This window comes from Carlito syrichta, unplaced genomic scaffold (assembly GCF_000164805.1).
Source record: "Carlito syrichta isolate Samal-C Ts95f unplaced genomic scaffold, Tarsius_syrichta-2.0.1 Scaffold124506, whole genome shotgun sequence".
NCBI lineage: Eukaryota > Metazoa > Chordata > Mammalia > Primates > Tarsiidae > Carlito > Carlito syrichta.
Genome location: NW_007068602.1, coordinates 280,405 through 303,989, shown reverse-complemented (window position 1 = coordinate 303,989; position 23,585 = coordinate 280,405). Strand labels below are relative to the sequence as shown.

Genomic DNA, 23,585 nt, shown 5'->3' with positions numbered 1-23,585 from the left:
GAACTCTCATACACTATTTGTTGGGGTATTCATTGGCTCAAACAGGAAAATCATTTGGCAGCACTTCCCAAAGCTGACTGTATCCACATCCAATGACCCAGGAATTTGCTTTAGGTATATACCCAGTAGAAATAGGTATACATGGGCACCAAAAGACACATGCAAGAATGTTTTTAGCAGTATTATTTGTAATAACGCCAAACTGAAAATGACCCAAATGTCTATCAACAGTAGGATGAATAAATGAATTTTAATATCATTGTGTATGGTATTTAAATATAATAGATTACTATGGAGAATAAAAATCAATCAACTACAGCTGTATGAAACAATATGGATGATGATGATGATGAATCTCTGGCAAAAGAAGCCAGACACAAAACAACACATATAGTATGATACCATTTATAAAAAATTTATAAGTGGGAAAAGTGAATGATAAGGCCAAAAGTATGGATAGTGGTTACCTTGGGAGCAAGCAGAAGTAAGGACTGGAAGGGACATAAGTAGGACTTCTGAAGTGTTGGTAATGTTCTGTTCATTACCCGGGAGGTAGCTGCATTGATGCATTCCCCTTGTGATAATTCACCAAGCCATCTATTTGTGATTTGTATAATATATCTGTATGTATGTCAGAGTCAATTAAAAAATGTTTTTAACCCCGAAAAAGATCACTTGTAGCTCTTTAAAATATATAGATCCTTGCGGGATCATGAAATATTCAGGGGTGAGTTCTAAGCACTTCAATTTTTAAAAGTATCACTAGTACTTCTGGCCTGCATTAGAGGTTAGTAACCATTGACAGATACTTCATGTAAAATTATGGGTCTCTTTTCTTTCTATAGATAGGTTTGGCCAAATGATTCACAGACCCATCTTGTAGTCCTAGTCAAGGACTGACTTTTTTAAAAAAAATGCTATGTACATCAGTATATTGGCATCAGTGTAAGAGTAAAGCAATCACCCCTTAAGGGAAAAAAAAATCTGGCAACAAGCAACTCACCAGTGGGAAGACTTCATCATCACTGACCAAAGGACTTGTCATTTCTCTGGTTTGAAATGTCAAAGGTGACAATGGTGGCGTTGGACTTTCACTTGGCTCACAATCCTGGCTAAGTCTGAAAGAGAAGAAACTGTTCTTGTTGCTACCAAGGACACATGCTTGTATATGCAGCTAAGCGTCTTCGTTTCTCAGATATCTGAAGAGGGGACAGCACAACAAAATGTTTGAGCTTGGTATCTGTGTATTTTTTTGAAAATGTCTTTCCTGATAAATAATTTCTACTTCAAAGATTTAGAATAATTAAAAATGAAGTAGAAATTTGTAATTGTTAAAAAGTATTTTGCTTCCCTTATTGCTGTTATTGCTACCCTTTTTATGTTTGACTTTGTATCTCTTTGCCATTTAATTAAATAACATGAAAGCCAGTTTGTGAAAAATCTCAACAGTGAACACCGCTGCCCTTGACGGTTCTCAATAGGTACTCTTTTTCTATTCTCTATCGCACTTAACCTCACTGGCTTTCTTAACAGATTTATATTTTCTTTTTAAAATGCTAAAACAAGTCTTTATACAAATTATTATAATAAAAACAAGTTATTATACAAATAACTTTAATTATAAATTTAGTTGTGTGACTTGAGCAGGTGACTTTATCTCTCTGTGACTATACCAGCCTTACTTATAAAAAGGGTTGTTGTGAGAGTTGAATAATTAATACGCATAAAACACTTATAACATAGTGCCTGGCACATAGTAAATGTTTAATAAAGATTAGATATTATTATTATTTTTAAACTCATTTAATCTTGAAAATAACCCCAATGAGGTGAATACTATCCACAGATGAGGAAACTAGTATCTAAAAGTTAAATTATTTATCTAATCATTTATTTTTCAAATCAGAATAAATTGCTAGAAGTGATAATTTTGGATTTAAATCCAGGTTTTACTGACTTCAAAACCCACGATTTGGATGAAAGTCAAGGTGTGGAATTTATTTGCTAAAATATAGGGCAGAAGATGAAACTGAGAAAAATAGCATTGAGATTTTGAATTTTGGTTTGCTGACTAAGCCAATGAGTAATAAAACAAAACAAAAATTTACCCTAAAGTTTTACAAAAAAAGATCCTGACAGCATGGGTTGTTTGGGATTAAATAACTATCTTTCATGAAAATGGGGTTTAGCTGAATCAAATCATCAAAGACCATAAAAAAAACTCTTCAATTTTAAAATTGAAATTTAAAATTATTTATGTTTACTAATAATTCAAATTCTCTACAGGTATTGGTTAACTATTTTCAAAGCCTTCACAGTTCAACAAAATTCACATTATATCTCTGTTTTTATCCAAAGACTATCTAATTTATATGACTTGTTTCTTATTATGCAAACATTTTCAAAGCTATGCATACAAACAGCAATAAAGTTAAGTGAGGCATCTGTAAATTAATACATAAAAAACACAACATGTTTTCTATTTTTACTTATCTGGAAATATATTCTTTTTCTTTTCTTTCTTTCTTTCTTTCTTTCTTTTTTCCTTTCTTTCTTTCTTTTCTTTCTTTCTTTCTTTCTTTCTTTTTTTTTTAACCCATTCTCCCAAACCATAATTACCATGGAAACAGAGCAGCAAATTAAACTGAAATAACATGGTTTATGATGTGCACAATAAGATGAAACATCTCATAATTCAAATAGAATTATAACAATTACATAGTACATCTGCATATAATCTTTAGCTGACCCTTTTAATTTGAGTGTGGTTACTACTAAACTTTAAAGCACAGTAGAAAAAAATAAGATAATTATAGAAGTGATTAAGAAATGTATATCTCTCTATTATCTCAGTTATACAGATATATCAGGCAAAGTATTATTTGTCCTAAATTATCTAAATAATTATCTTGATTATCCATTTTGCTTTGAATGTATAGGTACAGTTTTACGGTGTTAATTACTAAAATTTATGCAGGAACATTCTTTTCATTGTAAGATCAATAAAATGTAGAGATTAAAAGGAAAGACTACACTATGAAGTACTTTTGTTTTAAATCATCTTTATATCTGACAAGATCTTCTTCTAGAATATAGCTATTCAAATACTTCATAAAACTACCTTGCATAAAATGCTACGTATATCAATTTAAAAGCTATCTTAAAAATTATTTCAGAAGGCTTGAACTATCCTCTCACAAGCTAATGTGTTCAGTTAGCTACAAGCTAATGTGTCCAGTTAGCTTTTCACAGGCCCTATTCCAATGCTGCTGGGTCTGGTTTTGCCAGGAGAGCAGGATCTGGCTACTTTGTTGGGGACAAGAACGCTCTCCACTTGAGAGCTGGATCAAATCTCGGCAATTTTCAGTATTGTTGGACATAACCAACATATCCTGTCCCTCCATGGATGTTTCTCTGGGCTATAGGATAATGTCCTTAGTCGAGGACAAGGTCCTTTCACAAGCTGACTTCCCTTTTCCAACCTCACCTCCCACCACTCCACATGAACTCCCTCTTCTGTGAATGCTCATTGTTTCCTGGTCTAGAACAGTTCAACCTGCTCTGTTTTGTTCCTTGCCAAGTAACACCATGGTACAACTTTCTCAGCTTGCTTTTGGCTTCTCAAGACTACTTATTCCTTGAAAAGGAATCTTGTGAGTGGTTATAACAAACCTGTTGACTGTGGTTTTGTAGTATTAGAAACTTAATTTATGGCCGGGCTGGGTGGCTCAGCCTGCAATCTCAGCACTTTGGGAGGCCAAGGCGAGTGGATTGCCTGAGCCCAAAAGTTTGAGACGAACCTGGGCAACTTGGCGAGACCTTGTCTCTACGGTAAATTTAAAAAATTAGCTTGGCGTGGTAGTGCGTGCTCGTAGTTGGAAGGCTGAAGCAGAAGTATTGCCGGAGCCCAGCAGGTCGACTCAGGGGTGGCCATGAAGGTGCCTCTGCTCTCCAGTCTGGGCGACAGAGTGAGACTTCAATTCAATGAATGAATGAATGAATAAATAAATAAAAGAAACTTGATTTATTAGCTGTACTTGAAACCATCTTAATGATTAATGTTTGTGATTGCTAAAATCTTTCTAGCACATGATACAACTTTTAAAATCATAATTCATTTTAAGTGTGAATCTTATATAGAAATAAAACTCCATTTATTACAAAATTGATTTGTCATTAAAATTAATTGCATATTAATAGTTCTGGATACCACTACTCCAAATTAGCTTTTAAATTATCCCAAAACTTCAAACCTCTAACTTTTAAAACAATATTCGAAACATCCTCATGAAATTCAATTACATCTCACTCATAATTTTTTAAAGTGCTGAGTAACTGTTTTATTAGAAAATGTTTTGGAATATTCTAAAATGCTTCACATTTTAAGTGGCTGTGCATTAAAAAACTTAGCACTTTGAGCAGGAGTAAAAAACAACAAAACTGAGTTGCTTCAGAGTGAATAAAAGATTAGCTTAATAATATACAAATTTTCTTCAGTTAAAAGCATGAGTTGCCTTAAGATTAGACTATAGACTTTAAAATTTTGTGGAATATTTTTTTCATATACCTTTACCTAAAGGCTTTTTCCTTCTTAAAATAGTTTAATAATATCTTACTGCATTAGCCATTGATATGTAAACATGACTTGTATACTTTTTGATTAATTTATGCCTAACAAATATATATATGTAGCTTTTACTATTTGACCTCACTGAGCTGTGCTCTGAGGGAAAGAAAGATTTCATTTTCCACTTGCAAGAATTAATAGAGAGATATCTGCTTTACAGTTCTCCACTGGTGAATTCACAGTGTCTTTGCATCTCAACAACTCTTCCCAGTAGTGGCTTTTACATGGTAATAATTTATTCAGAACATTTGAAATGCTGTTTCTTTTAAAAACCAGGTCACTGGAGAACACTGAAATCAGACAAGGCATTAAAACAAATTTAATGAAACTTTCAACAAATGAAACTGGCAGGATACAAGGTTTTGCAGCAGGAATAGTAGTCCAAACTGCTTATTAAAATAATCTCCTGCTGAGCATTTTGCCTCTTATGTTGCTTTCTGTGTCCCCCACTGTCTTGTTTTTGTTAGATACTTTTAATACATTCTGTGCTGCCTGACAGAGAAGAAAGGGGCAATCCATACAAATAAAAATACTTTTAAAAAATAGCAAAAGATAGAGTAACTGTCTTTTTGTTTAAATAACATCACAGTACCTCCATCTGAAGCTTTCAAAGTGATTCCCAACAAGCAAGAATAGGAAACAGTGTCCTGGGCCCAATGGCTGCTCAATACAGATCAGTGACTGACTAATATACACTGGAAGACCCTTTATAGTGTCTTTAGGGGCCTTCTTTTCTCTTACAATGAGGAAACTGTATACAGAACATGAGAGTCATGATTTGACCTATGGAGAACTGACTTCATCTAGTAGGAAAGTACTTTAAAAACTATTTATTCTACATATGAACATACATTCTTACACCTAAGTCAAGGTTAGACCCATTGGACAGATTTTCATATAAGCACACTCACCAGAGAATTGGTCTGTGGTTGCACCACAGCTACCTCTTCCATCCTCCCTATTCTGTGAATACCAGAAGAGGAGTTGCTAAGTTGGTACTTTTGAATGGCTGCTGTTTCATGTATGGGACTAGAATATGTCCTTCTAATACAGTCAGGGCTGAGGTGGTGAAAGTAGGAGAGAGCTGTATTATACCCACAAGAATGTTGAACAGACCTACAGAATTGGGCATGCTTAGTTACATATTTATCTACCTACAGAATTGGGCATGCTTAGTTACAAAAACAGCATCACCCTTTGCCCACAGATCTGTTTCTGAGTATATCAGATTCAGCCATTTGTCTATTCACCAGAATATACTTTTTAGGTATTATAAGTTGCTGGAGAAATATTTATGTTATAAATTCCAACAATTTTATTAGTACTCATGACTATCATTTATGAAACTATATATAGTATATGCATTTTCTCCTATGATCCTCACTTAATTCCTACAGTTATTATACCTATTTGTCAGATGGAAAATTGAGGGTGGCAAAGATTAAGCAAATTTTCCAAAGTCATAAGTATTCTGTTATATAAAAACAACATGGAAAGTTTCCATGTGAAGTCTTGTGAGCTTCTGAGCAAATGTTATAATGAAGTTGAGTCTGGGTCTACAAACGCATCATTTCTCAGCACTGTGGAATGATATCAAATAAGACTGGGGAATACCATACCTCTTCTTGGAAACTCACAATGTAATTAATATGCTAATAAATCTGAGAAATCCTGTAGAAAATGAACTTGTTTATTTTGTCGAGCATTTTCAAAGTTTGGGGAAAGAGTGAAATGCCTTCACAGACAGTTTTGAATCTATAAATCTTTTATTAGATTGGGATAAATTAGCCTATTTTTATGGTTGATCTATTTACATTTTGAATTAATACCTTTTAAAGAGCATGGGAATAATATGGACAGCAGATACTGATTTTCCATACACTTCTCTTGACTTGGAGAAAACCTCTTATATATCCATAGATTCTTTCCTAGGAAATGCTCAAGTTTGTTGCCACTGCTAGAATGTCAATAGAAGAGGTATCTATTATTGAAGGTTAAGTGAGAAGTGACATCGTCCTATATTTTATATTTTGTTTGAACAATATACCGAGCATAGTAAAATCTAGTTTTCTGTTTCCATGGCATCAAAAATAAGTTAAGACTACTTACCTGTATATTTCGTATACCACGTCAGCTTCCAAGAATGATCTGAAGAAGCTAACAAACTAAAATCCACTGTAGCACTCCACCCATTTTGTTATGGCATTCTGAAAGCTATTGATAACACAGATTTCTTATAAAGCAATGTATATAGCCTACTGCATTATAATTGTAAAATAAAATTTAAACAACCAAAGAGAAAGTGCATAGTTATAATAAGAATTTCTAAAAATAAATTTCAATTAAATGCTTTAAAACTTATATCCTTATATGATGGAGCCAGCATACCTGTCTTCATTTTTTTCCACTTTTATTTGGCTTTGACAGGCATATTTTCCTACTTCTTCATAGATATTTTGACTAGCCCATGCTGATTTTCCAATGACATGAAGCTTTGCAAGGTCATTTCGGAGTCTTTTATTCTCGTATTCCAGTTTGTTAATAGATGTATGCCTTGAATGTTCTCTGTTAGTGAAATCCATATTCTAGGGAATAAAGTAAACTGTCATTGAGCAAGCTGCCCTTTATAAGTAATGTCTATTTTCTGTGTGTTTGGAGACTTGTGCTCTACTTTTTACTCACGACCTAAATGTGCATTCCACCCCCTCACCTCCTGACAATGAGCAGATGCTAAGGGACAACTGCCATTGAACATACCTGCAATTAAAGCAATACAAACCATACTACCCATGCTCCAGTACAGACGAGGTTTGCTCGATGCATAGTTGCTCTCTGTATCTAGAATAAATTAGCTAGATTTAAAGATTTTTGTGTTTATAAGACATACCTTCTAGTGTTGATTAGTAATAGAACTAGAAATAGCATACATTTTGATTTTAAAATAATATTTTTGATTAAAATAATACATGGGCATGTAATAATATATGGGCATGTAAAATAATACATGTCATTATAGAAAATATGTTAAGGTATTAAGAACAAAATAAATACTCCATACTACCAACACTCAGTGATAACTGATGCTAACATTTATACTTATCTCTTTCTAGTCTTTTTCTACCAATAGAACATACAATATAATCAACACAAAATATCAATATAATTATAATACATGGATACTTATAAAATTATAATCAATATGCAGTCACACACTGCTTGATGACATGGATACATTCTGAGAATGCATCATTAGGTGATTTCATCATGCAATCAAGAGTGTACCTATACAAACCTTGATGGCCTAGCCTACTAAACACCTCGGCTGAATGGTATATTACACCTAGGCTATAAATGCACCATGTTACTGTACTGAGTACTTTAGGCAATTGTAACACAATGGTATTTGTATATCTAAACATAGAAAAGGTACAGTAAAAATACAGTATTATAATCTTTTGGGACCACAGTGCCATTGTTGACTAAAATATTGTTATTGATATGTAACCCTATACATATCAATAGGAAATATAATATAGTCAATACAAAATATATGCATACATATAATATATGTCAATATAAAATATATGCATATATTTACTTACAAAATTGTAACTGAAATTACAAAAGGAAATGAATAAAATGCAACAAAGTCTTGGGGGCTGTATTTTCCCTTTAACATTATATATTCTTTAAAAATAAGAATGACTGCTTTGGTAGCAGTACAAAATAAATTCATTGAATCATTCCTCTATTTTGAATATTTGGTTTGTTTTCAAAATCATAAATAACAGTGTTGATTTCCTTATACACAAATTTTGATTGTATTTCTTCAGATAGAATCCAAGGAGTAGGCCCACTAGATTAAATTATATTAATGTTTTCAAGGACCTTGATAAAAAATGTCCTTTTCTTCCCATAAGGCTAATAAATTCCCAATCTTATAAATTCCCAGCACTAATGTATTAAAGGGCCTATTTTATCATACTCACAACTGTTTAATGTTACCATTTTGTTAAATATGACAACTAGATAAAAATAGTAACTTTTATTTTATTGATTAGTGCAGTTGAATATATTTTCATGTTTTCTAGCAAATTTCACTCTAACTTTTGACAATTGTCTATTTGTGTCCTTACCTCACTTTTTCATTTGTGTTTTATTTACTATCTGAGAGATTTTTTTTTACATTAGGTATAGTGATCCTAAATTATTGTTCTTAAAATGTTTTCCATGTGACTTTTAAGTTTTTAGTGTGTAGTATCTTTTATCCAGAAAGTTTTTTTTTTTGAGTTGGAGTCTCACTCCATATCCCAGGCTGGAGTGCAGTGGCACACTCACGGCCACTCCATTGTTGACCTGCTGGGCTCCGGCGATCCTTCTGCCTCAGCCTTTCAAGTAGCCAGATACAGGTGTGCGCTACCACGCCTGCCTAATTTTTGATTTTTATTGTAGAGAAGAGGTCTTGCCAAGTTTCCTGGGCTGGTCTCGAACCTGCGGGCTCAGACAATCCACTTACCTCGGCCTCCCAAAGTGCTGGGATTACAGGCTGAGCACCGATCCTGACCAAAATGTATGTTTTTTATTTTTTATTGAGTGATATCTATCAGTCTTCTTTGTGTGTGATTTCTTCCTTGCTTTTATGTTTGTTTTATTTTCATCTGAAAAGGTAATATTCACTGTATTGTTTTCTATTTGTTCATTATTTTTCACTTAATTCTTTTTTATTTGGGATATTATTCTATTTGGGATTAATTCTGTATAAATTGAGGAGACTAAAAATTTATAATTAATTATTGTAATTGTTCCAATCACATATTGATTTAAAAACTCATTTCTCCACTGTTGGATGATGCAACAAATTATATGCTAAGGCCATATAGATTGAGGTCTGATTCTGGATCATGATATCCTACTCATCTTACAGCTGAAATTTTGCCAGTACCACACAGGTTTGAGCAAAAGTATCATTAGAAAGTTTTATGATATTTTTGTTTAATATGCACCATATTTGGGCTTTTACTTTGGCGATCTGGATTCTTCTGCTGAAGTTAGGGCTTTGGTGTTCTTGCCTTTCCAGCTCCTTTCCAGCTCCCGTAGATGATTTGCTAGGTTTTTTATTTGTGATCTGTTTCTTGATGTGTGTGTGTAGAGTTAATAAATTGCCCTCTTACTACTGATTTCATGGCATCCCAGAGGTTTTGGTAAGATGTGTCTTTGTTTTCATTTGTTTCCAAGAATCTTTTAATTTCTATTTTGACTTCTGTGTTGACCCAGGAGTTGTTCAGTATCATGCTGTTTAGTATCCATGTCTTTGTGTATTTTGGAGGATCTAGTTGGTGACAATATTTATTTTTAGTCCACTGTGGTCTGGGAAGGTGCATGACAGTATTTTGATCTTGTGAAATTTGTTTATACTTGATTTACGGCTGAAGATGTGGTCAATCTTGGAGTATGTTCCATGTGGTGATGAGTAGAATGTATATTCCATGGTTGTTGGGTAGAGTGTTCTGTAGGTATCTATTAAGTCCATTTGGTCAAATGTAAAGTTGAGGTTCTGGATCTTCTCATTGATTTTTTGCCTTGATGATCTGTCTAGGGTTATTAGTGGGGTATTTAAGTCTACAGTTAAGATAGTGTTAGAGTCAATGTCCTTTTTTAGTTTACTTAGTAGTTGCTTTATAAATCCTGGGGCTCCTGAGTTGGGTGCTTATATATTTAAAATGGATATTTCTTATCGATGGATTGAGGCTTTTATAATTATCTAGTGTCTTTCTGTAACTTTTAGAATTTTTATAGCTTGAAGGCTGTTTTGTCTGATATTAAGATTGCAATGCCTGCCTTTTTTTTCCCCCACTCACCTGAAAGTTTATTCTCTATCCTTTAAGTCTGTGGGTGTCCTTTGTCATGAGGTTCCTGGAGGCAGCATATTGTTGGATTGTGCTCTTTTATCCAGTTTGCCATTCTATGTCTTTTCAGTGGTGCATTTAGTCCATTCATGTTCAGGCTGATTATTGAAATGTGAGAGTTTTGTTCCTGTCATACAGCTCTTATAAGGTTGTTTTGTTTTCTTTTAACTTCTGCATTAATATGTGTGAGTTTTCATTTTTGCAGGTGTGCTATGTGCTCTGTTGATTCTGTTTGTTTGTGAAGTGTATGGTCTTTCCTTTGTTTCTTTTTCTTCTGTGCACAGCACCTTTTTAAGTGTCTCCTGTAGAGCTGGTCTGGAGGCAGCACATTCTCTTAGGGGTTGGCTATCTGGGAAGGATCTTAATTGTCCATCACTGATGAAGCTTACCTTGACTGGGTAGGAAATTCTTGGTTGAAATTGCTTATCTTTGAGAACATTAAAGATTAGGGTCCAGTCTCTTCTGGTGTGTAGTGTTTCTGCAGATAAGTCTGGAGCAATTCTAACTAGTCTTCTCTGGTAGGAAGTCTGATCATTTTTCCTTGCTGCCTTTAGAATTTTTCTTTTATACATATTTTGTATAGGCAAATGTGTCTAGGAATTGGTCTTCTCATAAGATGTCTTACAAGGGTTCTCTGAATCTCTTGTGCTTGTATAGTTGTGTTTCCGGTGAGATGAGGAAAGTTTTCTTAAATTACCTCATGGAATGTTTGTTCCAAGATGTTTTCTGTTTTCTCTTTCTATTTCAGGTATGCTGATCAGATGTTGGCTTCTTGATAAAATTGCACATCTCTTGGAGAGTTTCTAATTAAGTTTTTTTTCTATATTTAATATAGATTGATTTAATTCCATATTTTGGTCTTCCAGCTCTGAGATTCTTACTTCTGCTTGGTCAATTCTGCTTTCTATGCTTGTCAGTTTGTTATTTATTTCTTGGATTGGGGTTCTTTATTTCTGTTATTTCTAAATATGCTTTCTTGAATCTGTCCAACTCTATTGCAATTTCATTTAATTTTGGACTCTGCATTTCTTGGTTTTTATTAATTCTATCCATTGATTCTCTGATCTCTGTAAGTACCCTGAACATTTATCATAATACTACATGAAAAGGACTGGCAGTTACTGCCAGGGGAGGGAGAGGAAGTACACAACATTAATAAGTGTGCCCGATCTCAAAACAGGTGAAGTGAGGATCACTGGGAGGTCCAAACTTCACCTGTACAATGACCACTTATGTACCTAACCCTGGATTGTACCCCATATCTTTAAAATAATAAATAAATAAATTTTACCATAAAAATCTTAAAAAAAAAGTTTTACTATCTTGTAGTTGCCACTCAATTATAGTGTGTCCTAAGAATAGATTACAAAATGTGTTTAAATAAAAAATGAGAGGTTTAGAGTAAGAACAAAGATTTCTGAAGATGTTTTAATTAAATGCTGTAAGACATTCCCTAGGGAGTGTCTAAAACTTCACTAAGTTTTAAATAAATATGATATAGTTTCACAATTAAAAATTCATTAAAATGTTTCAAATGACTCTGCATAGTCCTTTCTAGTCCTCTGATTTGAATATCCACGAATTCTGTAGCTGCTAATTCAACAATACATCTCTGTTTTCAGAGGGAAGGTAATAAGTTAGCACAAAAAACACAACTTGAATAATATATCCTTTTTGAAGATCCAAATATCTATGATTCAAAGTCCATAAGACTATAAATGATTACAGCTTAGAACTTTCTTTTTGAAGTTTCTAAATTTAAGGCTTTGAGTGATATTCATTTGGACTAGCATTCCATTAAATCATCCTAAATTTTCTAATATTTTTGACTATTTGCACATTTAAATTTATTCATATACTATCATATTAGTATCAACATTGTTTAAAAAGTGTATATACACACACACACACACGTATATATATTAGGTATTAGAATGTTTATTTTGTTTTTTGCCTCAAAGGCCAAGTCTGCTTATTACATTTTCTGTTTCCTGTCCAATATATTATGGAGGTTTAGTAAATATGTATTAAGGTCTCACTTTTGAAAAATGGAAGAAAATGTTTCAGGAGGGCAAGATTTTCCACAAAGCAATACAGGAACTATTGTCTAAATCTAATGGCCAAGGAGCTCTTCAAAAAAGGAAGCCATTGAAGGCACTTCTCTCCTTGTTAGAACTTTGCCTTTAGGATTTTGCAACATTTAGTCTTTTGAGAGACAAAAATGCAGATAAAAGAGCAATCTGTAGTCGTTTGCTTTAAAAGAGTGAGAAATGCTTCTTCTAAAATTAGAGTAGATTTGCGGTGACTGTAAAGGAGGCAGTCTTATGAAAATTTGCCCCCTATAAGGAAAAAATTCATATGGGCAGATCTTGTCAGGAAAGGTTGTACATATGATTAAAAATCTGACTTTATTTTTCTTTCTTTTCTGAGTCAGAGTCTCACTCTGTTGCCCAGGCAGGCGTGCGGCAACATAATTATGGCTCACCGCAGTCTTGACCAGCTGGGTTCAAGTGATCATACCACCTCAGCCTCTTGAATAGCTGGAATTGTAGGTGAGCACCACCAGACCTGGCTAATTTTTTCATTTTTTTGTAGAGACAAGGTCTCGCTATATTGAACAGCCAGGCTGGTCTCAAACTCCTGGGCACAAGCAGTTTTCCCACCTCAGCCTCCCGAAGTGTTGGGACTACAGCCACTGTACCTGGCCAAAATTTGATTAAGATATCTACCAGTCAAAATATATAATTATTGATAATTGCTGCTCAGTTACAATTTTATTTTTTTCTATAAAATTAGATTTTCTCTGATTATTTTTGATCCCGTGTTGGTTTAAAGTAACTAAGAATGATAGTAATTAAAAAAACTCACAATTTTCTAAATGTGTCATAATTAAATAAGTGTTATATGACTTGAAAGAATTACACAAGTAATGTATATGTAAGTTTAATATTTAAGAACTTATTCATATTCCTTGACAATTACATTTTAGGGGCTCTCTCTGATTTCATGTTTTTCTTAAATACTTTGCTAGTGATTTCAGAAATACATCCCCCACTAGATGATTATCATGTAGAAAAATATATTAATTAAATCTACCTCTGTATTTTTGATGGTTCCTTTTATACTAGCATTCAATTTTTGTTTCTTTCAAAATTTTAGTTTCAAAGTTTTAATCCACTTATTTATGTTTGAAATGGCAAAACCTCCTGGTGCTTATTACTTCAGCAGACTAGAATGAGGCCAATAGAATTATTGAAATGTCTGAATAATAACAGTTTGCATGCATAGTTTTTCTTTTTACTTATATATATCCAACAATAATAATTAGGCTAACAAAATATTTCTGAAGAAAGACTAGCTTTAATCACACTTTATGGCCAGTATGTTAATTTTCAGTAGGTATGTGGATATTTTATAATCACTGGGAGGGTACTGATTTTTTATACTACTATTTTATCTAGCAAACTTTATGGACAGTGAAAGCCAAATTAATCTTCTTAAAGTTTACCACAAATTCTGAGTTGTGATGAAATCTGATTTTATTACAACTTTCTTAAAGAACAAGTAATAAGTACAATTATAAGACTAAGTAAATATGAGATTAAAGAATGAACACAATGGGCCTGATTATTTCTTAGCTACCCAGGAGCAGAATAAAAGAAGTTCCCTCACATTGTTCCAGGCAGTTGAGTTTCTGTCTGAATCCAAGGGAAGCACTGCTTTCAGAGTCAGGAGCCCCCAGTTAGTTCCCTCACTGTTCTATATATGTCAGTGAAACCTACAAACTCTAAGACGCCAGGTAGTTAGTTCCATCGATACATTCCCCAGAGGAAAATGAAGCTGCAAAATTAGCCCATACATATACCAGATCGTGGCTGAGTGCAGGGCCACCATTTCCACCACTGTGCGGGTGCCAGTGCTAGACTTTCTTTCCCTAAGTGGAAATGAGCAGGGAGCTTCACAGTCAAGCAAAAAAATTCCCAAGCTATATTTAGTTAGAAATGACCAGCCTTAAGATCAATAATTTCCTTGTCTCAAAAGGAAAAAGTAATTATTTTAATATTATCCAAATATCATATACTTTAGAAGACTTAAAAATAATAATGTAAATATTTTGTTTCTTGTTGTCTAAGGTAAAATTTCAGCACCAGCTTTTAATTCTATGTTTATTTATCCATTCCAATTATTTAGAAAGAATTAGTTATCTAATTATGGGATTTTTCTCCCTAATTATGGGATTTTAACACATTAACAGATATGGGAAAGTTTTCTTCATTTTAATAAATTAGAAAAAGTGTACCAAATTAAAATAAATCAGGAAGAGAAAGCTACTGATAAAAGGTAAAAAAAAAAAAAAAAAATAGAAAAATGTATGAAAAGAAAAAGCCAAAAGCTATACTTTTAAATACTAATAAAATAAACCCCTTGTGAGTCAGAGTTACAACAAAAAAGAGACTATGCTGAACTATACAAGCTTAGGAATCAGAAAAAAAATATAAACACAGAATATAGAAGAGATTAAAAAAAGTTGTAGGACATCACTATCTTTTGTAACTAGAAAAAAAGTTGAAATGGGTTAAGATTTCCTAGAAAAATACAAATTACCAAAATAACCTAAGAAGAAAGTAACTAGTGAAATCTGAATATACCAAGTATTCTAAAAGAGAATGAAAAAATAAATGAAGCTACAGCAGGTCCAGATGGTTTCATATTTAAATTTCTTCTAACCTTTCTAGAATGAATAACTTCAATAACTTAACTATTATGGGCAACTCATAGGGAAAGTTACCAATTTATGTCATAAATCCAGCATAATTTTAAACCAAGTAGAAAAGGAGAGAACTATATATAAATCTCATATACACATATTTTAATTTTTTTATTGATGCATGTACATACATTCAGTGTACATGGGATACTTTAGTACATTCATAGGTCAAATCAGTGTCACCCTACTAGGTCATATTTCTTCTATCAAACTATATAGCTGTGCCCATTAATCAACTTCTCCTCTCTCCCTCACCCCAATCCTTCCCAGTATCTAGTATCCACCATTTTACTCTCTATCATCATAATAATAATCCACTTTTTTAGTTCCCACATGTGCACAAGAACACATGATATTTGTCTTTATGTACTTGGCTAATTCCACTTAACATAATGATCCCCATCTATTCATGTTGCTGCAATTGCAGAATTTCATCCTTATTTTCTGGTATATTGTGTACATATACCACATTTTCTTTATCCATTCATCCATTGATGGGCATTCAGGTTGATTCCATATTTTGGCTATTGAGAATAATGGTGCAATAAATATGGGAATGCAGGTATCTTTGATGCCTTTCTTTTGGATATATTCTCAGTACTGAGATAGCTGGATCATATGTTAGTTCTTTTTTTTCTCTTCAGTTTTTTGAGGAAACTCCATATTGTTCTCCATAGGGGCTGTATTAAATTACATTCTCACCAATAGTGTACAAGGGTTCTCCTTTCTTCATATCCTCACTAGCATCTGTTATTACCTGTCTTTTTGGTAAAATTCATTTTAACTGGGTGAAATGATATCTCACTGTAGTTTTGAAATACATTTCTCTGATGATGATTGGTAATGTTGAGTACTTTTTAATATACTTGTTGACTGTGTGTGTGGTTTCTTTTGAGAAATATCCGTTCAGATGTTTTGCTCATTTTTAATATACTTGTTTATTTGTTATTGAGTTGTTTGAGCTTCTTATATATTCTGGTTATTAATTCCTTGTCAAATGAATAGTTTGCAAATATTTTCTCCCATTCTATGAGTTGTTTTTTCACTTTGTAGAGGTCTTACACAAAAAGTCTTTGCCCAGACCAAAGTCCTGGGACATTTCTCCAATGTTTCTTCTATTACTTTCATAGTTTCAGGCCTTAGATTTAAGTCTTTAATAAATTTGACTTGATTTTTATATATAGTGAGAGATAGGGTCTGGTTTCCAGTTTTCCCAGTACCATTTATTGAAGAGATTCTTTACTCACTGGTTGCTGTTGGTGCCTTTGTTGAAAACGAATTGGCTGTAAATGTATGGATTTTTATCTGGGTTCTCTATTCTGTTCCTTAGTCTCTGTGTCTGTTTTTTGCTAGTACCATGCTGATTTGCTTTGTAGTATATTTTGGCATCAGGTGGTGTGATGCTTCCAGCTTTGGCTATTCAGGATCTTTTGTGGTTCTATACAAATTTTTTTCCCATTTCTGTGAAGAATGTCATTGGTATTTGATAGGGATTGCACTGAGTCTGTAAATTGCTTTGAGTAGTAGTGTCATTTTAATAATATTAATTCTTGAACATGGAATATCTTTCCATGTTTTGGGAATCCTCTTCAATTTCTTTCATCAGAGTGTTGTAGTTTTCCTTATATAGATCTTTTACTTCTTTGGTTAAATTTATTCCTAGGCATTTTATATTCTTTGTAGCTATTGTAAATGAGATTGTTTTCTTGATTTCTTTTTCAGAGTGTTCACTACTGATGTATAAAAACACTCCTTATTTATGTATGTTTTTGTATCCTGCAACTTTATTTTTTTAAATTATTGAATTTATAAGTTCTAACAGTTTTGTGGTGGAGTCTTTTTTTTTTTTCATTAATCAGTATTTTTTATTATGGTTTTGTGGGGTACAGTTAAGGGTTAGGTGTACAATGACGTTTCATTCAGGCACCCTGTAGATAAGAAGTGTTTTCCCATCCCCCGACAGATATTTGCTACTGTTAATCCCATCCCCCTTCCCCCCATAGTTTCCCAGTACCATCCGTCATTTTCTCATAGTATTGCATTGGATGTTCAAGGTCCATTATATGAGTGAGAACATGTGATATTCGGATTTTTGTTTTTGTGAGAGGTCACTCAGTATTATAGACTCTAGTTCCATCCAGGTTGCAGCGAAATTCATGATTTTGTTCTTTTTTATGGCTGCGTAGTATTCCATCGTGTATATGTACCACATTTTTTTAATCCAGTCCTCTTTTGATGGGCAGCATGGTTGTTTCCAGGTTCTTGCTATTGTGAACAATGCTGCGATAAACATATGTGTGCAGGTATCTTTTTTATAGAGTGATTTGTGTTCTTCAGGGTATATTCCCAGTAGGGGGATTGCAGGGTCATATGGGTGGTGGAGTCTTTAGGTTTTATTAGACGTCATGTTATCAGTCAACAAGACTAATTTCACTTCTTCCTTTCCAGTTTGGATGCCCTTTATTTTTTTCTCTTGCCTAACTGCTCCAGCCAGGACTTTGAGTATTATGTTGAAAACAAGTGGTCAGCCGGGCTCAGTGGCTCAGCCTATAATCCCGTGCCTTTGGGAGGCTGAGGTGAGTGGATTGACTGAGCCCGTGGGTTCGAGACCCACCTGGGCAGCGAGATCTCATCTCTACAATAAATCAAAAAATCAGCCGGACGTGGTAGCGCACGCCTGTAGTTCCGGCTACTTGGAAGGCTGAGGCAGAAGGATCACTGGAGCCCAGCAGGTCGAGGCTGCGGTGGCCGGGAGCGGCCACTGCACTCCAGTCTGGGTGACACAGTGAGACACTCCAACTCAAAAAAAAAAAGAAAAAGAAAAACGAGTGGTCAAATTAGCCATCCTTGTCTTGTTTCAGATCTTAGAAGAAAACCTTTCAATTTTTCCCATTCTGTATGATTTTGATGGTGTGTTTGTCATATATGATCTTTATTATTTTGAGTTATGGTTCTTTTATACCTAGCTTGATGAGAGGTATTTTTTTTTTTTTGAGATGGAGTCTCACCCTGTCACCCAGGCTGGAGGGCAGTGGCATGCACACAGCCACCCAGTGTCGACCTTCTGGGCTCTGGTGATCCTTCTACCTCAGCCTTCCAAGCAGCTGGAACTATAGGCACGTGCTACTGCGCCCAGCTAATTTTTAAATTTTTAAAATTTTTTGTAGAGACAAGGTCTCACCAAATTGTCCAGGCTGGTCTCAAACCCATGGCTCAGGCAATCCACTCGCCTTGGCCTCCCAAAGTCCTGGGATTACAGGCTAAGCCACCGAGCCCGGCCCGATGAGAGTTTTTATGAGAAAGGAATATTGAATTTTATTGAATGCTTTTTAGCATCTATTGAGATAATCACAAGTTTTGTTAATATTATGTATCACACTTATTAATTTGCATATGTTGAACCATTCTTACATTCTTAGAATGAATCCCACCTAATCATGGGGAATGATCTTTTTGTGTGTTGAATTTGATTGGAAAGAATTTTGTTGAGAATTTTTGCTTCTATATTTATCAGTGATATCAATCTGTAGTTTTCTCTTCTTTGTTGTATCTTGTCTGGTTTTGATATCAGGAAAATGCTGACCTCTTAGAATGAGTTTGGAAGTATCACCTCCTCTTCAGTTTTTTTTGAAGTGTTTTATCAGTTAGTCTTTAAGTGTTTGGTAGAATTTAGCATCCAAGTCACAGGTCCTCAGCTTCTCTTTGATGGGAAACTTTTTATTATGACTTTTATCTTATTACTTGTTATTGGTTTGTTGAGGTTTTCTATTTCTTCATAGTTCATTCTTGGTAGGTTGCATGTGTCTAGGAATTTATCCATTTCTTCTAGGTTTTCAAATTTGTTGGTGTATAGTTGTTCATAATAGTATAATGACTTTTATATTTCTGAGGTCTTAGTTGTTATGTCTCAGTTTTCATTTCTGATTTTATTTGGACCTTCTTTTTTTTCTTGATTAGCCTAGCTAAAGGTTTGTCAATTTTATCTTTCAAAAACTCAACTTTTCATTTCATTGCTCTTCTGTATTTTTTTTTTGAAAAATGTGATTTTATTTTATGAATCAAAAAGAAGCATATTCATGGTAAATTTAGAATGTTTAGTTTTCCGTTATGTCTCAAAATACTTTCCAGATATTCACAGTGCTCAGAACTGTGTAAACATTAACATCCAATACCACATTTTAAAGAAAAAAGTTTAAATGTAGGTCCTATTTCTAAGAAACACTTCTCAAAGGTCAAGGCACTGGCAATTCTAAATTTAAAATAAAACAATTGTGTTATTGGGAATTTAAGGAATAATAGTTTCAAGAGCTGAAAATCAGATCTCTTTTAAAACAGAATTAAAAAAAAAAATTTCTGAGGAATTCATACCTGACAACTCAAATATAATACTCTACCCAACTCCCAAACTCTTAAACGCATTATTTCACCTTGGAATAGGAAAATTATAAAATGGAATCTCTAAATTATAACATATATACATTAATATACCATTTTAACTGTCATTTTTGCTGGCAGAATAATGAAATAAAAAAACAAATTCTAAGTTCAAGGGACAAATGATAAATGTTCTTTCGGTTTTATTTAAGAATCCATCCCATTCTTTGTTGTTTTCTACCCCATATTTTAAAATCATGACCAAAGGCCAAGAGTCAATCCATTTCCCTGAACTGAGCCGCCAGTAGGTACTGGTCCTATATATATGTCCTTTAACAAGCCCAATTCTATAAGAACATGATTTAAGAACACTTTAGAATTCCAAAGCGACTCTGAGACCCATGTTCCCAAAATCTAGTAGACTTTATTCACGGGCTATTCATGTGTATTGAAGTATGTCCAGCATGCAGGCAAACTTACTTGTTAAAATTGAGGTAAAACAGACAAAAATGCTCACTATTAACAGAAGCTTATTTCATATAAACTAATTATATTTTTTCATAAAAAGAGGCTCACAAGCCAATAAATTATGATTTCAATCACCCAAAAAATTAAACCTCTTCTTTTAAAGTCATTATTAGTAAAATAGAAGTTTTAAAAGGAAAGAAAACGTATTTCCCTTCCAGAACCTGCATTTTGTAATTAGTGTAATATAACTTCTTATTATTTTATTTTTCAAATTTAGAAAGAATTGATGTATGGATACTACTTAATATTTTTTCAGGTGCCAAGCAATAACAACAGGATTCATAAATAGGATTTTCTTACAGAGGCAGGAAAGTCTGCTAACATTTAAAAAATACCAGCTACTCTTCTTTCAAACATAAAAGATGACTGAGAATTAGCAGTTATGATTAGTTTCTCAGTACAAACACAAATTTAAATCTTGATTTTTTTTTTTTTTTTTGGCTAACACTTTAAGTAGTCAAATTTTACTCCACTTCCAGGTTTCAAATCAAAACCAAAAAAACTAATGAAGATTACCCAACTGGCAACAAGTCCCATATCCCAATATTATTTTTAACCCAACAATTATAACCTACTGCCAGTAATTAAGCACCTGCTTATTAAATAAGCACTAATCAGTTATATAAATAATAATCTGCAAGGATGGTACTTGGCACTACGTTACCTTAATGCTTCTGAAATAAACAGAAGCATTTAGAGAACACCAGCTCTTAAGCACTTATTTTATCTATAATCCGAGTTATCAGAAACATTTTTAAATGTTACTTTTCCATTGATAGATTCTAGGGAGTCTAGTCCCAGCTAATGTGGTTGATTTTTAAAAACAAATCCCTAAGCCACATGGTAATGGAATACTACCCTTGCTTTTTATATCATATGGAAACAGTTCCAGGCAGAGCAAAAGTAGAAGAAAACCTGCCAAATCAAAGTACTGTAAATAAAGTTCCTCTTATGTACCCCAGAGAGAAAACCTCAAAAATCAAAATCAAAACATCACCCATTGCCCTGTCCCCCCGACAAAAACCCACCCAAAACACTTTAGTCCTGAACCTAACATTTCCCTAAGATGTTAACTTGAGAAGCTTTAAGGTACCCAAAGCGGCAGTAGCAACTGCTGAAAGCGCCACACTATGGAAGAAATGCCCTAAAGGGTTCAGCAGCTGCCCACCTCCCCCCACCCAGTAATATGTAAAAGCTCCTGCTAAAGTTTTTCTTATGTGAATAAAAGCAAACCACCTAGTGTGCTAAGGACTAAAACTAGCAGCATTAGAGCAGTAAAGTGAAAACAGGAAGCCTACAGGAATGATCTAAAGCCTACTTAGGAGAAACAAAGCAGCAGACAGGACCCTTAGCCCTCTTGTGTCTGTAGGGAAGCCGCTGAATTAAACAGTCAGATTTACCCACATTACAAAATTTAGCAAAGCTTCCCCAAGATACCATAATAAAACTTGACCTTTCCAGTCAAAGGGCACTGGGAGGCCTCTCCCATGTCCTGGAGTTGAATGAGTTCAAAGATTGGTAATAAAGGAAAAAAAGAAAGCATTGAGGAGTGTGATGGGCACAAGCTTTGGAGTTTATCAAACGGTCACACCCAGCTTCTCCAGGACACAGACACCCTTTTCTTGGTACTCTTGTCGGGTCATCCAAAAGTTGTCTTTATCTTTCATGATATCTGCTAGAACTGCACCACCTAGGAATACCATGTGCTTTCTGCGGGGTGGATCTTCAATGCGGATCTTAAATTTAGAAAGCTTTTCCACATCTCCCTTTAAAACTCGTTCTAAGTAAAGCTGTTTAAGTTTTCGTTCCAACTGTGATGGCAGGCCAGGGTACATAGTAGACCCTCCAGAAAGCACAATGTGTTTATATCTGGTATCAATGTCAGCTGCCTGGATTGTGTTAAAAAGCAATTCAGCAACACCAACTCCCTCGACATTGATCAAGTGAGGCTGAAATAAAGCTTCTTCCGGTGCTTCAAATCTCTCTCCCCCTACTTTGATAATGCGTCCATCCGGGAATGTATAAGATTCAACTAATACTGTGGTTTCTAAGGCCAGTTTCTGCTCTTGCTCAATATTATATCCCAGATAACACAGTTTTTCTTTAATCATGCGAACTGTTTCAAAATCAGCAGAATGGTTGAAAGCGTATCCTCGCAACAGAAGGAGCTTGATAAGGTATCTGGTAATATCCCTCCCGGCAATATCCAATCTCCTGGTAAGGTGAGGGAGAGAAAAGCCTTCATACACTGGGCAGATGTGAGTTACACCATCTCCAGAGTCTACCACTACACCAGTCAATAAACCCTGAGTATACAAAGTCAGAACTGCCCGAATGGCTACATACACGCCAGAAAACTGGTAAGTTTCAAACATTACCTCTACAATCTTCTCTCTGTTTTTGGTTGGGTTCATAGGCGGTTCTGTGAGTACAATTTTACAATTTCTAGTATCTATGTTAAGTTTCTCCGGTCCAAATGTATAGTCCCACAGGTGTTTCATGTCATCCCAATTTCGTACTATGCCATTTTCCATTGGGTAGTTAACTTCTAACACTGAGTGTAATTCACTTGCCTCATCACCAACCATAAGATCCTTGATTTCAATGTTTCCCACTTTGGTGGTTGATCTGATAATAGGTCTTCCAACCAAAGCTGGAAAGATGTGCTCTGGAAAGTTAGATCCTGCATATCCACACTTCACAAACCCGGTGCCGTTGTCACACACCACCGCCTTCCTGCCTTGGCTATCCATCGTTCGCCCGGGGGAGAGCCGCCGATGCCGCCGCACAACCTACAAATGCCGCTGCCCGGCCCTTCTCTCTTCCTCCTCCTCCCTCTTCACGGCCCCTCCTTCCTCTTCTGTATTTTTTTTAACCTTCATTTAGCTCTGAGCTAATCTTTATTTCCCCTTTTACTAAATTTAGGTTTAGTTTGTTCTTACTTTTCTGGTTCTTTGAGGTTGATCACTGTTATTTGAAATCTTTCTACTTTTTTGATATAGGTGTTTAATGCTATAAACTTCCTTTTTAGTACTGCCTTTGCTGTATCCCATAGATACTGATATGTTGTACTTCCATTTTTGTTTGTTTCAAGACATTTAAAAAATTTTCTTCTTAATTTCTTCATTGATCCATTGATCATTCAGGAGCATGATGTTTAATTTCCACGTTTTTTGTAGATTTTGAGGTTCTTCTCATTGGTTTCTAGTTTTATTTCATTGTGGTCAGAAAAGATACTTGATAGGATTTCAACTTTTCTGAATTTTTTCAGATTTATTTGGTGGCCTAAGATATGCTCTATTTTGGAGAATGTTCCATGTGCTGATGAAAAGAAAGTGTATTCTGCAGTAGTTGGATAAAATGTTCTATAAATGTCACTTAG

At 34.3% G+C, this 23,585-nt stretch overlaps 1 protein-coding gene and 1 pseudogene across 2 annotated transcripts in view; both read right to left on the bottom strand.

Annotated features, from left to right (window-relative positions):
• DEUP1 (deuterosome assembly protein 1) overlaps positions 1 to 23,585 on the bottom strand; it is a 139,400-nt gene that overhangs the window by 9,672 nt on the left and 106,143 nt on the right. The window contains exons 12-13 of the mRNA XM_008048544.1: positions 7,016 to 7,212; positions 1,004 to 1,118 (exon numbers count right to left, since the gene is read on the bottom strand). Of these exons, the coding sequence (XP_008046735.1) occupies positions 1,004 to 1,118; positions 7,016 to 7,212 (312 nt within the window). The remainder of the gene's footprint in view (positions 1 to 1,003; positions 1,119 to 7,015; positions 7,213 to 23,585) is intronic.
• Positions 21,417 to 23,053, bottom strand: LOC103249930 (annotated as a pseudogene). Its single transcript, XR_503648.2, has one exon. The product of XR_503648.2 is annotated as an actin-related protein 2 pseudogene (transcript).